The sequence below is a fragment of the Corvus hawaiiensis genome, chromosome Z (genome assembly GCF_020740725.1).
Source record: "Corvus hawaiiensis isolate bCorHaw1 chromosome Z, bCorHaw1.pri.cur, whole genome shotgun sequence".
Taxonomy (NCBI): Eukaryota; Metazoa; Chordata; class Aves; order Passeriformes; family Corvidae; genus Corvus; species Corvus hawaiiensis.
Genome location: NC_063255.1, coordinates 1,306,576 through 1,323,069, shown reverse-complemented (window position 1 = coordinate 1,323,069; position 16,494 = coordinate 1,306,576). Strand labels below are relative to the sequence as shown.

The 16,494-nt window shown below is 47.8% G+C and overlaps 1 protein-coding gene across 4 annotated transcripts in view; it reads right to left on the bottom strand.

Annotated features, from left to right (window-relative positions):
* Positions 1-16,494, bottom strand: part of MYO5B (myosin VB) — a 149,207-nt gene that overhangs the window by 85,590 nt on the left and 47,123 nt on the right. For all 4 annotated transcript variants that reach the window (XM_048290812.1, XM_048290814.1, XM_048290813.1 and 1 more), the window contains exons 5-10: positions 12,526-12,682; positions 10,427-10,570; positions 8,962-9,043; positions 5,248-5,355; positions 3,104-3,213; positions 1,268-1,533 (exon numbers count right to left, since the gene is read on the bottom strand). In XM_048290812.1, the coding sequence (XP_048146769.1) occupies positions 1,268-1,533; positions 3,104-3,213; positions 5,248-5,355; positions 8,962-9,043; positions 10,427-10,570; positions 12,526-12,682 (867 nt within the window). The remainder of the gene's footprint in view (positions 1-1,267; positions 1,534-3,103; positions 3,214-5,247; positions 5,356-8,961; positions 9,044-10,426; positions 10,571-12,525; positions 12,683-16,494) is intronic.

The following is a 16,494-nucleotide window of genomic DNA, read 5'->3' as shown; positions in this document are numbered from 1 at the left end:
CCCAAACACCAGCAGCTGTAGAAACCTCATGGGAGGGTTTATACACAAGACCCAGTTCCAGCAATTGTGTAGGTGTCCCAGCCATAAAATCATGCTGCTTTTTCGTTCTGATCCAGAACTGGTCCAGCAGGATTTCATTCCGAACCCGAGGTTCTCCTAGAGCTGACAGACCTTCAGAGGACATGGGATTTGGGACTGAGCAAGCACAGCGATTGCCCTGGGTTAGGGACTGGTTCCTGGAGCAGCTGCAACTTGCCCATTCCACCTTTCCCTCTGAAACAGGAGCAATTGAGCACCTTAATGTATTAAGGGAGAACAGAAGGCCACTGCTGTCCCACTGAGAACCACAGAATTCCAGAATGGTTTTGGGTTGGAACAGACCTTTTAAGGTCTTTCAGTCCCCCCATGCCATGGGCAGGAACACCTTCCACTAGACCAGGTTGCTCCGAGTGCTGTCCAACCTGGCCTTGCATGGACCATCCACTACCTCTATGGGCAACCTGGGACTTCTCCCTTGTCCTTGTGCCCAGAGAGACAGAAAAAGAATAGTGTTGAAAAAATGGAGGGCAAAACCCAAACCCACAAGACCTCTTTCCTTTTCCACCCCACAACTGGCAGAATCCCTTCCTTCCTCTTCCATCTTCTGCTTCTTTGCAGCACTTCAGCTAAAATGAACTCAGACAACTCTCACGTCCCTCTTCCACCACCATTCAAGCTCCAGGATGACAAACCAGGCAGTAACTGGTACCCAGAACAATTTTAAAGCAGCTCATTGCCCCTGAGGGTGCAGGCTGCAAGCCTTGCAAGAGCTTTTTGCACCTTACATCCCCACCACGGGTTCCCAAGCTCCTCTGAAATCTCTCACTGCACCAGCGCCCTGCAGCTGTGGTTTCACAGCCGAAGAAGCAAAGTAGTGTCCTCAAACCCCACAGCAAGACCTGGCAGTCTGTGGTGTCCACAGCAGCACCTTTACCCCAGCTCATCTGCAAGGTTGTTTTAAACAGTACAGGAGACAGAAACCCCAGATGGGAAGGGCATGGGAGGTAAACCCCAGAACCCAGTGCTCACACAGACCTGCGTGCACCATTTCTAAGGCCGCACACTCTGCAGGAGGATCAAAACTGCAAAATACACAGTACTTTTCTTGTGTTCCTTTCTAGTATTCCCATCACCTGTCACCAGCCAAGGCCAAGTGTGCCGTGCAAGAAGGGGAAGACAAATTCTAAAGGACTCCTTGAGCAGCCTGGACAGCTGAGGAGGTGCCTACCCATAGATGTCGAGCACACCGATGAAGGAGTGCTGCTTCACAGTGGTGTGCAGGGCCTTGTTGATGTGCTGCACGATCCAGTTGAAGAGCTGGGCATAGATGTGCTTGGCCAGGGCATTCCTGGCGTTCACCACCTGGTGCAGGGACATGCTCTTCACGTAGGTCTCGGCCGTGGTGACGAGCTTGCGGTGGCAGAGCCAGTGCTGCATCTGGCTGTGCTCCACGCCCAGCAGGCTGCAGAAGTTGCTCAGGTGCTCGTCCTCGCTCTGGGGGAGGGAGACCAGAAGCAAAGTCAGCAGGCTGGTGACACCCCAAACTGGCATTTTAACACCCAAGTTCACAGATCTGTGCAATAGCAGCTTTTTATAACTACCTATAACTAGGGAAAGCTGTGTCTCTCTGTGGGTGACAGGAATGGGAAAGCAGTGACACCCATTCTGCTGTGCTAGTCCTCATGGACAGGGGTGGGACAGCTCACACGGAGCTCTGGACAGTGGTACCAAGGCTTGGCCCTGCTCTGGTTATCCTTGCGCTGTCAGCTTTCACAAAGAGCGGATTTCCACAGGAAACAGCATTCTCCACTTCACTCCTCCTTGAGCTGCAACTACACTCTCCCTCAGAGCAACCCTGATTATGCCTCAAACTAAAGCTTAGGGTACATGCCATGACACTGTGCCTTTTACAAAGTAACTCCATTCTGAATAACAGAGTTATAAATCATGCACTACCAGAAGGGCTTAGGCTTCGCACAATTAATAAAATGAAATATGAACTTCATTTTCTTTATCACAATGTATTTTCCCCCCCTCTCAAATTAAGACAAAGCAGCTCTGAGTCTCTATTATGCTCAGTAGCAGGCACTGCCTTTTGGACAACGAGAAAACAATTTTCCTCTGTGTATTAATACACATCTAGAGGAAGTTAATTGTTTCCAGTTAGATAAGCGTACTTAGAAATGTTGGGTGGGTTTGAGGAAAAAAGTGCATTTTACAAGAATTCTAAGATGTTTTATTGTGACGTTACCTTTTTGACCACAGAGTCAAGGTTGTAACAGAACTGATTTAATATCTTGCAATCACATTTGAAAGTAATTAAACAATATGAACTTCATTAACAGAACTCAGCATTGTTGAAGCAGGCAGCTTTCACATATCCATGTTGCCAAGTATCAAGTAAATTACCCCCAGCATCTCACTCACTGAACACCACATTATCTCAAGGGTAACACTAAAGCGTGTGCAGAACCCTTTTAAGACTTTAATTAGGAACAAACGGCCCAGCCTGGGATGCAATGATAATTTACAGGACAGTATTTTCCATATAATTGCTTTATTTTTCCCCACCTCTGAACAAACACAGAAACAGAAAAACTGCCTCCAAGGCATCTTTAGTGTTATTTATTTTTGCTAATTAACTGTGCAGTGCTCCTTTGGCCATGTTACAAGCAGCAGCTCCGTGGCTTTGCCTGGAGGAAAATGGTTGTAAAGCACCACACCTCTTGCTGGTGTCACCATCAGTGTCACCATTCCCCAACACCCTGCACTGGGTGTTCTAAGGAAGCAGGAAGAGTTAAAGGTGGGTTGGGATGTAAGGGATGTAAGCAATCTTTGAAGGATCTTGCTTGCAGGCTGGCTAGAGAGCAGGAACAACAAATTATCTCCCAGGACAAACAAAGCAACTAGGAACTTGTGATGTGTTTTCAAAAAAAGGCAAAGAAAACTAGGAGGAAAAGGGCTTTCTACCAAAGGACACTGCTGTGAAGCTCAACACATGAACACAGCCTGACTCCTGAGCATACCAAGATCCCCACGTGCCCCACTCCTGAGGGTGACCTACCGACACACTGCAGGCTTCCCCATCTCGTTCCCCTTGGATTTCCAAGTTTCCCAGGTGCAGAATGGCAGCAATTATCCTAAAAATGATCATCTGATGAGACTCCTTCACTCCTATGGGAACAATTGATAGCTGATTGTCACAACAGAAAATGAAACACAATTTTAAGTTTATTTGCAGGCACTGGCAGTGTTCGATTTCCTTCCCAGGCAATTGGTTTTCAGAACCATGAGGCTTCTTCCAATAAATACACCACAAACTCTCAATTTTAACACAGATGGGTTTAATGCACACAAAACCAAGGACGCTGCTCCACAGTGATCAAACAGGATCAGAGCTATAGGGGCTCTGCAGCTTTCACAGAACAAGGAGTTGCTCATCTGTGATCACAGTCTGCTGACAACCAAAGCACAGAAATTACAACTTATTGTCAACGTCCCACAGACAGAAGGGAAAATTAAAGCCCTGCACACGATGCACAATGCCTCCACACTGGTGGCACAGCTGGATGCAGCAAGTCACCAGGGAGCTGATGGGGAGCTTTGTCTTACCGTCCCCAGTGTCTCGACAAGAGCTACATGTTGTGGATCTTTACTGGGAGTGTAAAATGTTATTGCTTTATGTATTTTTTATATATATTGCTTTATCTATTTTTCTGGCAGGGTTTACAGGCATTTCCAGCAGGAGCTTTGCTCAGCAGCAGTGTGCTCATGGCCTTCTTGCCGTATCTTGCATTTTTTTTACATCCCAGCTGGGTTTCTGTGTCCCTTTTGTGCTCAAGGCTGGTGTCCTAATTATCCACCCAAGGTCTGAGACATCACCTGCTGGTTTCTGAATTATCCAGAGCTTCCCTTTCTCTCTCTCAGGACTTTTCTGTTATCAGCACAGTGAGAAATGTTTCAAGGTTACCAAAAGGAGCAATGCTCTGCTCTTACTTGGAACTCTTAATTGGAGTTTAGCCTGCCTCGGATTGGGGATTTGCAGATAAATCTGACTTTTCCTTGTTACACACAGAAAAGCAAGGCTGTAAACTCTAGTAGCAATTTCACCAGGCCCTGAACAAAAGCAGAGCTGGGAAACACTGAAGAAAAATGAAGAAAAGCAGAGACAGAGGAGCACGTGAAGAACAGAAAATCGTCATCAAACTGGCCCCAGAGGAAGATGCTCCCACAGTGCTTCTCAGGGGCCAGCAAGGAGACAGGGGAGCTGCTTGGGGAGGCAGAGAAGGGGACCAAAGAGAGACTACAAATGCCAAGGGGATGGGGAGAGAGTTCCCTGGGGATTACAGTCCTGTGGGCAAGTTTGGAGCAAACAGGAATCATATTTTTTGAGTAATTAACAGAAGTCACACAAGCTGAACAAGAGGAGGGTAAAGACAAGTCACCAAAGAGAAAGAGATTGAGCCCATCTAAAACACAAAGAGGAAAAATTTGGGGGAAACAACTGCAGTTCTACAGCTTGCAGTGAGTCCCCACACTCACTGCAGGCACAGTTGGTGAAGAAATTCCACAGCCAGCTGTGAACATCATGCGCTCCTCTCCCAGCCTGTGAAATGGAACCAAGAGGCACAGAGATTGACCAGCACTTATAAACTTGGTTTCAGATAAATATAAATAAACTGGGCAAGTTTTCCTCTCCAGATAGTTTTTCCTTTCAAAGAGCCCTGGTGCAGGCAGGGTGCAGCTCTGCTCCCCTGCTGCCGGCACGGGGGCTGGTCACAGGCACAGATTCTGCAGCTGCCATGTAGATGTGGACTCTGCACAGCAGGGTGTACTCAGCTCATTATTTCCAGGAATCAGCTACTCGGTACAATGCTGTGATCCAAGAAGTGACATCACCTTCAACCACAACACAGACTGAACTGGAGAGTAATAGCTCTTCTCCTGCTCGTAAACAGGGTAAAAAATAGCAAGTCAATACTGCAGCCCTGCTTTGACTTCAGAATGGTTTAAATTTCTCTTAAATTCTGTGTCCTTCTCCATTTCACTGCTGCTTCACAGACAGATGCTAGAAACACTTCTGTAGCTCCTACTAAAGAACAAAGCAAAGCCAGCTAGGTCAACAGGAGCGTTATAATTCTGGCAAAACACTGAAAACAATTGCAAGAGACTTCTGCTGGGCAGGCTTCAAGCAGAGCAACCCCTTACCGAGCAGGGTGAAGGCATGCCTCGTTTTCTCAAAGTCATCAGCATCATCCACGCCATCAATGGACGTGTCACCTCCCTGAGAAGCGTAGAAAAAGTCTTCCGCACACGCTAGGAGAGAAGAAAGAGGAGAAATGTATCAGCAAGCAGCACTCCCCCACTGCAGCCACTCCGCAGAATGTGCACTGGGATGCTCCCTGTCCCACAGCCCTGAAGGGCACCTGTCTCCTTTGAACCACAGTTTGCTTGGGAATGGATGAAGCAGAACCTCAGTAAGTGACAGGAGCTGCTTCGTGCAGTGGTGAAACCTCTTCCCCATGCACAGCAAGTCCCATCAGGGCAGCACTGTGGTGTGTTTGGGATTCTAGTAACAGCTCCATCACATGGGGGAAAGACCATTCCAAACACTGAGGTGACTACTTTCAGTAATTCCTTGTCCTGTTTTACATATCCATGAGTAATTCAGATATTTTAACACCTTTTCTTCATAAAGCCTTAGGCCTTGGGAGCAAAGGGAATGGCGAATGCCTCTCAGTGCCTGCATTACAAACACCTGCGCTTTAGCAAAGTTACTCCAGGATGACACCTATAAATCCTGTGGAGACTGAGCGGCATTTCCAACGCAAATACAACAAGAAGAGATCGCAGGATTTATGTCCGCTTAAAAAAGCTGCACATGTTAATTCCCCTCCTTAAAACAAGGCCCCACACGAGGCCCAGAGCCATAAGATGTGTGCCCAAGGCTGCTGGCTGAGCCCTGGCAGAGCCACAGCTTGTCCCCTGCGAAGGCTGGGGGAGCCCAGCCCCTGAACAGCCTCCCCACCCCACCCAGAATCAGTTCTCAGCACCAGCCTCAGCCTGTTTTGAACCGAGTAGGAGTCATTTGCCAAAACCCACTCCTTAACACACACAAACGTATTTCCCAAGCATCATCAATATAGAGAAAAAGCCTACTGTGTGTTCCACACCAGCCTAGTGGTAGCCTTTAAAATCACTGCAATCTGCACTTTTTTTGATTCAAATTGCCACCAGAAGCTCCCCATCCCTTCCCAGGCCTCCCACAGGCTTCTGCATTAGCTGTACTTTCAGGCTGTAAAGAAAAACAGTTACTTCTTTCTGGCATACAAAGCCTTGCGACCCAGAGGTTTCGGTAATTCTGCTCATTGCTGGAGCATCGGGAACAAGGGGCAGAGAATGCTGATTGGGGTCAGGCAGACAATGTCCCTCCTAGTCCCCCAGCACAACAGGAGCTCACCCAGCCCATGGTGGAGCACATCACACTCACAGCTTGATGCTGCTGCACATCACCCTGCAAGATGCAGCCAGGGCTGGTGGTGGCTGATGGGACTGGGACATCAGCTTTCAATTTTAAAGATCCACACTGGGATCTGTTTCTGCCTCAAGTCATCCCTGGTATAACTGACTCCAATCTCTGTATTTCAAGATCTCTGTAATTATTTTAACAACCACACAAACCCTTTGATTCATTGCAAACAAATAAAACACATTCCTGCCTTGCACCACTGCCCAGGCATCATTAAGCTAGACACCACACTTCAAAAGGCACTTGCACTGCACATCACCATTTAAAGTCAAATATTTACTTTCTAGTTTAAAATTAAGCCTTTAGGATCACTCTGACTGAAGCCAACACTGGTTTGCTCTGCTGCGCTCATGTATGTTTAGAGACTCTTTTTGTTTCCCAGCATCTTGCAACATAAAAAGAAGTAACAACAATTCTTTGTATGGGCAAGACGCAAAGGAGAAGCAACAGCTCCTGTTTTTAATATGGAAAAATATACATCCTCCTCCATGATTAATAAAAAGTGGACTTTCACATCAAGACATCGCTTGTTTTGTTAAGCCTTGGGAAGACAAGGTTGACTGTAAGTACAGCTCACACGAGGAAATAAATCTGAGTTCAAACTAGTTATCTTCATACAGGCCTGTAAATCCAAGGCAAAGCTGGAAATGAAAAACATCACTCAAAAGAAAGAGAAATAAGTGAATTGTGCAGCTCTGCACTCACAGACCACTGCCCAGCACCTGCAATTCCACAGGCCAAGGCAGAACCTGCGTCACACCAGCAGGAGAGGCTCACGGACCCACATCCCTGTCCCCACCAAGCCTGTGAGCAGCCCCACATCTGACAGCCACCAGAACACTTTGGGGAGGCATTTTTCAGCTATTGCAAGGTGAGAGGGCAGGAAACACCAAGGACACACATTTACCTTTGGAAAGAACTGCTTCTTTTCCAGTACACGGTGGATACCTGTGCATGCTGTGACACAGCAAAGTGCCACAGAGAGCAGCTGGAGACTGACACCAAATTTTGGTTAGAAATTACCCAAGAAGGGTAATTCCATTCCTGGCAGGCTAATGGCCCTGGCACCCACTCCTCCTGCACTGCCAGCTGTGGCCATTACACATTCATCCCTGAGATGCTGAAGCTGAGAGCCACAGTCACAACAGCACAAACACATCCTGGGTGATGCACCAGGACAGCAAAGGCCTCTCAGCCTCCACTCCTACTAGTCACCACAAACACAGATGATGCTTTCAGAGAGCTGTGATGAGTAAGACTGGTACTTCCCCTGATCCACATGTTCCCAAGAAAAGAGCAGTGGTTCCACAGCTGGAGCTCTCACACGCCAACTCATGTCCCAGGCTGCGCTGAAATAATTTGTGTCTGAATTTTAATATGCCAGCAGAGATCATTGTTACCAAGGGTATGTTTTTAAAAATGAAGCATATAACCATGGCAGAAACTCTTGAAAGTGGTCAAAGTGATGTGTGTTCTGTGTAGGCAATGTGCCTACAGTGACCCAAGAGGTCATTAAGACATGCTCAGGATTACCTAGAAACTGAAGTCCCCTCTCTTCATCTGCCATTCCTCTGTAGTCTGGATGGAAACTTCTACCAGACCCTATGGTGGGATCAGAACCTGCCTTGCTCACTATTTAAACTAGGTAAAAAGCCTGGTTTAAGCCTTGCTTTTCTCTCTAAGCAACAGCAAATACTCAAGATAAAAGAATAATTAAAATACATCCCTGCATCCCCTGCTGCAAGTGCAAACCCTCTGAATCAGGTGCTTAACAGAGGTTTTGCTGCAAATCCTGGGGGAAAAACCCAACCCATTCCAGGAGTTAGCCTTTAAAAAAAAAAAATAGTAATAATGAATTCAAAGGACACAACCACTCCTGCCAAGACACTGGCCAGATCAGCCCACACTCACATTTAAAATACACACCTTATGCAAGCTTGGTACAATATTAACACATCATCTCCCTGCATCAGCTGGCATCTACCACAGCATGTAGTTTCACTGCAGTTCTGCTGCCAATTTTTACAGAATCCTGGAATCCCAAAATAGTTTGGGTTGCAAATGACCTTAAAGGGACACCTTCCATATCCCAGGCTGCTCCAAGCCCCGTCCAACCTGGCCTTGGACACTTCCAAGGATACAGGGGCAGCCACAGCTGCTCCGGGCATCCTGTGCCAGGACCTTCCCACCGTCACCCAAGCTGCCACATCCCTGGGGACGGGGTGAGCAAACCTGTGCTCCACCCAGGAGCAGAGGCCCTTCAAGCTCATCTCCCTCCCCTCCTCCCACTGCACAGGCACACAAGGCCTCAGCAGTGACCTGCATTTCTAACCCCACCACATGCTCCTGCTGCCCTCAGGCCCAGGCAGCAGCCACCAGAGCACAGCACTTACTGAGTCCAAGGTCTTTGAATTCTGGAAGGCTTGCGGAGGCACAGAGCTGATAGAAGATGTGGTAGTTGCGCTCGTCCTCTGCCTGCGGGGAAACGCCGAGTTACCAGAGGCACAGAGAGGTCACAGCACTGCTCCCACCCTCAGACTGCTGCCCCCTGAGCCCAGGACCACCCTGGTCCCGTCCCCTGCTTCCCACCACCAAGACCCTGTCAGCGACACCAACACAAAGATTTTTCCTTGCCACCTGGGAGGAAGGAGGTGCCAAGCCTGACCAACATACATTGCCCATCTGGCAAAGAAAGGAAATAATTCTGTATTACCTTCCACCTCTTATTCCTCCCTGGAATAACCAGGCTAAATGAGGCAGCAAGTACTTCCCACCCAAAGAAGGTGGTTTACTCTTCACGGCTTCTCAAAGTTGTCAATTTTTTAGGATTTTTGTAGTTGGGGCACTTTTTTTTTGTGTAAGGACATAATTTTTGCAGGTGCTTCTGTATATCCCAAGCACAAACCAAGAAAGCTCTCCTATAAAGCCTCTCCAAGAAACCCAAGGGATGTGCTGTGGCAGAGACATCAGCCTTCTCGCCACTCTCCTGTCCCTCTTTAGTCTTCAAAACTGCTGCCTGCAATTTGCTCTCCCTGGCTCTCTTTATCCAACAAGTCTCCCAGGTACACCTTAGCTCAGGATGAGGGTCATCATGTTGGAACCATAAAGAATTCCAAGACTGAGTCTGAAAGACACATCTGGAAGCTGTGTCCATCAAGAAAGCAACAGGACAAGAGGAAACAGCCTCAAGGTGTGCCAGGGGAGGTTTAGGTTGGATATTAGGAACAATTTCTTCATGGAAAGGGTTGCCCAGCCCTGGCCCAGCTGCCCAGGGAAGTGGTGGAGTCCCCATCCATGGAGGGGTTTAAAAGTCGTGGGGATGTGGCACCTGGGGACGTGATCACAAGGAAGACAGAGAGGGACTTTGTACAAGAGCATGGAGGGACAGATCAAAGAGGAATGGCTTCCCATTGACAGAGAGTAGGTTTAGGTTAGGTATCAGGAAAAAAATCACGGCTGTGAGGGTGGGCAGGCCCTGGCACAGGGTGCCCAGAGCAGCTGTGGCTGCCCCTGGATCCCTGGCAGTGTCCAAGGCCAGGTTGGACAGGGCTTGGAACAGCCTGGGATAGTGGAAGGTGTCCCTGCCCATGGCAGGAGGTGGGATGGGATGATCTTTAAGGTCTCTTCCTACCCAAACCATTCAATGATGATGATTCTATGATGGGTTTGGCAGTGCTGGGGGACGGTTGGACTTGATGGTCTTAAAGGTCACTTCTGACCTCAATGACTCTGTGGTTCTACTTGTAAAAAGATTTTTGACTTTTTTTTTTTTAATCCACAGAAAAGACCCAGACTATTAAATTCCTGGAACACAGCACCCAAAAGGAAAAAAAAAGAGAAAGCCCAACAACTCCTCACCTGAAATACAACCCGAGATTTTTCCAGCAGATATGTCCTCATGTTGGCACCAATGATGTGGAATCTTTTATCAAAGCCAATCTGAATGTATTTCCCAAAGCGGCTGCTGTTGTCATTCCTTGTTGTTTTAGCATTTCCAATGGCCTGCATAAAAAAAGCGAAATTAAAAATTAAATTTTAATTGAATTTCTGATTTATTTTTAAGCACTTCAATTTGCAATCAGTGTTATATAAACAGTTACAGGAGAATTTGAGGAAAACCCCTTCCCAGATGCAGAAGGCAGAGCAACAGTGTGACTTTAGGGAGGACTCTTCACTGAAAATGTGGCATCTCCAGGGTTTTTATGGAAGAAAAATGCACATAAACAGCAACGAGTATTTGTACAGTAAGTAAATCATTTACATCCCAACAGCCTCAACACTCCAGTGCCACCTTACAGGATGCTCCCACCTTTGTTCAGAGTCAACACCAGCAGCTTCCCTGGACAGGTCTCCTTCCCCCCAAGCACATTTAACTCAGGGTTTTTCTGCAAACCAGGCAGTTTTCTTTTATGTTTTTCTTCTGCATAGGCAATGTTCTCATCAATTTCCAATAAAGACAGGCAGGTTGCCTGGCCTCAGCACTTAGAAATTACAGCCAGAACTGAACACAGGCAGGAAAATTAGAGCAATAAAATTCTGGGGTCATACAGAAGAATGGTGTGTGCTATGAATTTTTTTCTTGGATGGTTTTAAGTGCCCCCTGGTAGAGCAGCTACATTTCACAGAGGCAGAGGAGATGGGTGAGGACAGGAGTAAGCTAGCGGGTTTACCAGGAGTAAACCTGCAGAAAATCAGTGAGTTTACCCCATCAGCCACACACCTGCTGGCTTTTCTTACTGCTCACCTGCACCATCACTGGTTTGGACACTCCAGCTCAGCCCCATCAGGCAGCAGGGTGTCAGACCACACGTGCTGCCTGTCAGGCTGGGTCTCACCCCAGATCAGCCACCACCTCTGTGCCTATCAGACAATTTGGCACAAGGCACCACGATGGGAAGCCTCCCTAAAGGCTGAGCCAAGCCTAAGGTTAAGCACAGGACAACACCATATTCCACTAAAGCAGCGCTGCTGGCTCCTGCCTTGGAAAGAAAGTCACACGAGTCTGAAGTGCTTCATGGACCTTGGAAAAGCCCAAATCAACTGAAGGCACTTCATGACTCCAAAATCTATTTGGAAAATGGGGTTTAGACACTTTGGCATTTATTTTCAGCATCTGGCCTCAGTGAAAGGAAACAAAGCTGCTTTTTCCCTTTCTTTCGTATTTATAAGAAGAATTATTTTCCTTCAGAGCAGGATTTCCCTATAATGGGACTCGTTATTGCCCTATAACACATCAATTAGGTTAGAAAATCCCTCCAAGATGATTGACTCCAACCTGTGCCTGACACCCACCATGTCACCAGACCAGAGCACTGAGTGCCACGTCCAGTCATTCCCTGGACACCTCCAGGGATAGGCATTCCACCACCTCCCTTGGCAGCCCCTGCCAATGCCTGACCACCCTTTCCATGAAGAAATTCCTTCTAATGTCCAACCTGAGCCTCCCTGGGCACAGCTTGAGACTATGTCCTTTTGTCCTGTTGCTGTTGCCTGGGAGAAGATGCCAATACGTGATTGATAGCAACAGAAAACTAACAAAAATAAATGCACTGAAATGTCTCAAATCAGTTAATCCCTTTCTTTCCTATTCTATGTTTGTACAATAAAAGAAGGAGATTAGGGGGCACCACGCAGTGACAAAGGAGGAAGAAGATGATAAAACACTAACAGTGCTGGCTGCACTGCCTGGGCGCTCCACTATGGAGTCCCATCAAAGCCCAGCTCCTGGAGCTGTGCTGGGGATACTCAGGCTCAGCTTTAAGACCATCAAATGCAAGTGCAATTGAGGTGGCCTAAACGGGGGCCATCAGTGCATTTCTGCATTTCAGTCCAGCTCCAGGATGCTGCGGTGCTGTAAATCAGACCTGTCTCGCAAGCCACCAGCAGTTCTCACCGTACTTGTGACTTACGGAGAGACACAGTGACCACTGAAAGCGGGACAATGGTGCAGCTCTTACCTCCATGATGGGGCTGGAGGCCAGGACTTTGGCTTCGATGTTGGTCTCGCTGGCAGAGCCCCCGACGGTGGCAAAGAAGCGCATGGCGTATTTGGCAGAGACCGTCTTGCCTGCCCCCGACTCCCCACTCACAATGATGGACTGGTTCTTCTCTTCCCTGGGGAGCCAGAGCAGAAAAGTTAATAAAAGTTAAAATTCTGTGAGTTAATCCATTTTCTTGTCAGCTGTTTGCACCCTCCTCCCATGTCGCTGGTCGCTCACCCTGCCACCACCTACCTTAGAGACACTGAGTTTCTTCTGCGAAAGCAACAGTGAATAATACACAACTGTGACACTTCCCAGAGAAAACACACAGGACACTGAATATCTCCAGAACACCTCCAGAGGCGTGCAGAGACAGCGGGAGCTGAGTCCCTGCATGAAGCACTGCTGCCTCCTTCCCCCTGAGACTCTGGAAAGCCCATTTCTCACACACCACAACACCCGGCCTCTGCTGCTGCACATTTGTCTGGAGAACTTTTAACAGGCATTGGCTGAATATCGGTTCCTAATACTGTGTATTTAGTTTTACCCCCCAGCTCCTTCACTCAAGCATTTGAGATTTTGCTTATTAAAACACAGTCAACTCATGAAACTCACTTTTAAAACACAGTTACCCAGAAAGATTCTTCTACACTCAAAACATGTTAAAAATACTGAAGTTGTAAAATCCAGCACCCTAAAATTAGGACACACAAGTCCCTTGATTCTCTATGCAATTATAGGAACATCAGTATTTTCACACAACTCCCGACATCTGGTTAAAACTTTGACAACAACAACAACACAAAGCATGTCTCTGACATCAGACTCACACCAGCTACTCATCCCTAAATTCTGTGACATTGTGAAGTCACTGATTACAGTGCAGAGGTACTTCACCAGATACCTCCAGGGCATGGGACTTTGCACAGGGGAGCTGAGGGTAGCACCATCTCATGCAGCTCTTGAGCCTTGCACAGAGCACAAACTCAGCCAAATGCCTTTTTCCACTTGCAAAATTAATCATTCACACAAAACCCCTTGCACAAGTCATCATGAAATGCCCAGGCCTTCCCAGTACGATCCCCACCAGACACGTCCCAATAATTAATCTGTTTAACATGCTTGAGCTGCAAGGCAAAGAAAGGGCCAAGGCAGTAAAAGGAGCTCATTTTCAGAACTACATCCCTCCAGGAAAAGACTTGCTGGCTCCAGGACCAAGCGCCTCTGCTGCAGTGGGATTCACTCTCCGGGGCATCATCAGCACAGAGCTAACCCAGCACCTCTGCAATTTGTCTGCAGACTTTGGGAAGGGCAGAGTTTTCACTGCAGGATTTGCTATAAGCTCCCAAAATGCCCGAGCTCTTGGGTAAGCTGTAAGGACGTAATTGAGTGTGTTTTTAAGTAAGATCAACTTAAGCTTCCCAGAGTCTGCCCTGGCTTTCACAAACCACAGCTGAAAGCAGGCACAGAAAATCCCATACACAAGTACAACAATAAATTTATACCTTGCAGTTCTCTTGACATCAGGAAACACCATTAAAACACATTTCAATTTAAGATACTCAGTTCAAGTTTATACCAGTGGGAGATGAGGACAGAGGCTAAATAATTGCCATATACCACTTTTACACTTCCAACAAAAACACACCACCCCATTACTTCCCTCCACTGTCAGGCATGAACATCTTAATTCCTTCTAGGCTCAAGGTAATTGGTTTGAGAAAAAAATCTCAGCCAAGTCACATGTAACGTTTTGGTGCAAACTTTGAGACGCTTTCAGCAGCAGAGGACCAACGAGATAACTTCCAGCTCTCCTTATTTTTCAGACACCAATTCACAAAGTGTATCTTAATCCATCCCCTAGCCAGCAAATTCTACCGGGTACCAACCAACAGGAAGGCAAGAGGAGCCTCCAGCCACCCCAACAATCAGGCAGCAATGCAGAAACATGCGCTGTGAGTGGAGCACACCCTCAGCCAGGCAGCCAACATCCCAGAGCCCGTGTTCCTGGTGACTCAGCCCGGGTGGGGACAGCCTGGTCTTGCTAAGTCACAGCATCGTGCCCTCAGCAGGCCTTGGCAAAGCCAGCAAGGCTCTCCCACAGCCAGCTGGCAGGATCCAGGCATGGGGCTGCCAATGTGCCAGTCTCACACCTTTGGACTTCCACAGGTGTGCAACAAGCCTCTCCTGGCAGCACGAGCCACCAGGCACGGGCACCCAGCGGAGGAAAAACAGTGCCAGCTCCACAGAGGGGAAGGGAAACTCAGCACCAGCCCCAGAAGGGAGCTGGATGAACCCACAGCAGCAGGTCCTGGGACAGCTGATGGCTGTCATGGTTTTCCTCTGATGGAACTGTATTTGAAGCTTCCCCCCTGCTTCGATCATCTCCAGTGAGGTGGGTTGTCAGTCTCTCCTTCCAGGTAACAAGTGAAAGGTCAAGAGGAAACGGCCTCAGGTTGTGCTGGGAAAGAAAGGTTTAGATCAGGTATCTGGAAAAATTTCTGCAGGGAGAGGGCTGTCAAGCTCCAGCACAGACTGCTGGAAGTGATGGGGTCCCCATGCTCGGAAGCGTTCAAACAAAGTGTGGATGTGGCACTTGGGGACATGGTTGTGGTGAACGTGGTGGCGGTGCTGGCTCACGGCTGGACTTGATCTTAGAGGCCTTTTCCAGCCTTAATGGAGCCATGGTTCAGGGACCCAAGGACAACCTCCTGCTGAGCTCCATCAGTGAAATCCCACACTGGCCATCCACAGGATCCAGCAGACAAAACTCCTGTCAGCTTCCAAGGAAGGGGCAGACAGAGGCCTCAGCATGGGCTGCAAGGGTGGATGAACAGGCTGTCCGTGGTCAGAGGTGAGGGAGAAGCAGAAGGGAGAGGTGACAACCAAAATCCCTGCAAAAGGAGCTCTGCAAATGCAAAGTTGGCATGGCTTAGAGCTACGCTGGCCTAAAAGTTACTTCAGAGTTATTGTTTCCTACTCTTCTCTGCATGACAGGTATGGCCCAAGCGGAACATTTCAGATAACATTTCCCTGCCACTTTTCTCTTAAAGCCAGGAGATAAAAGCTCCACCAGTCTGGGAGTGAGTCTTCAGCTAAACGAGGCCAAAATCTCAAAAGATGCATTACGTGGCATCCAGACAGCATGATGCAAGGCAGTATTTGGTAACCCAATTTTTTTCTATGTAAGATTCACAATTATGACTTCTTGTTACCAGTTTTGATCTCTTCCATAACTTCTCCATTATCAGCTATTGGGGTGGGCCAGGCTGGAGAAGGAAGAGACCAGCCCACCCAAGAGCCCCAAGAGCCCAGCCAAGGACCAACCCAGACGCACAGTTCCCCTGGGCTTCAGATCTCATCAGAAAAATGCCCTTAAGTGGCATTCTGAGTGCTTTATTCCTCCCTCTGGCTTGTCTCTGTTTAAAACAGACATTTGCCAAAAAACACTGAGCCTAGTGATAAAAACATGGCCAACACAATTTACTGCTATTGCAGCCACTCTGCCAGGTCCCATTTTTCCAGAGTTTCTCAAGAATTTGCCTTAATGGCTGATGTGCTGCAATATGAAATGGGCCAGGTGGACTCTCCATGGCACAAAAATCTTCTGGATTATATTAATAACATAAAATGAAAAGAAAGCTGCTCTTAGCGGGCCTCTCAACCTCCTGCATTTGCAGTAACGTGTCTCTTCTGGCTTTTTTAGGTAGATAATGCATGTTCAGACATTTATTTTCCAACTTCAGGAATAAAAGCCTTCAGGAATAAAGGCTGCAGAGCCTTTCCCTTCTTCAGTGTACAAATTAACCAACTGCTGGTGCCAGCAGGGCAAGATCGATGAACCCCACAGAGCAGCTGGCAGCAAACAGGATGCTCAGGCAGCAGAAATGGTTAAAGCCAGGCAGGAGGTGTTTGTGTTCCGTGTGGAATAAAAGATAGTGAAAT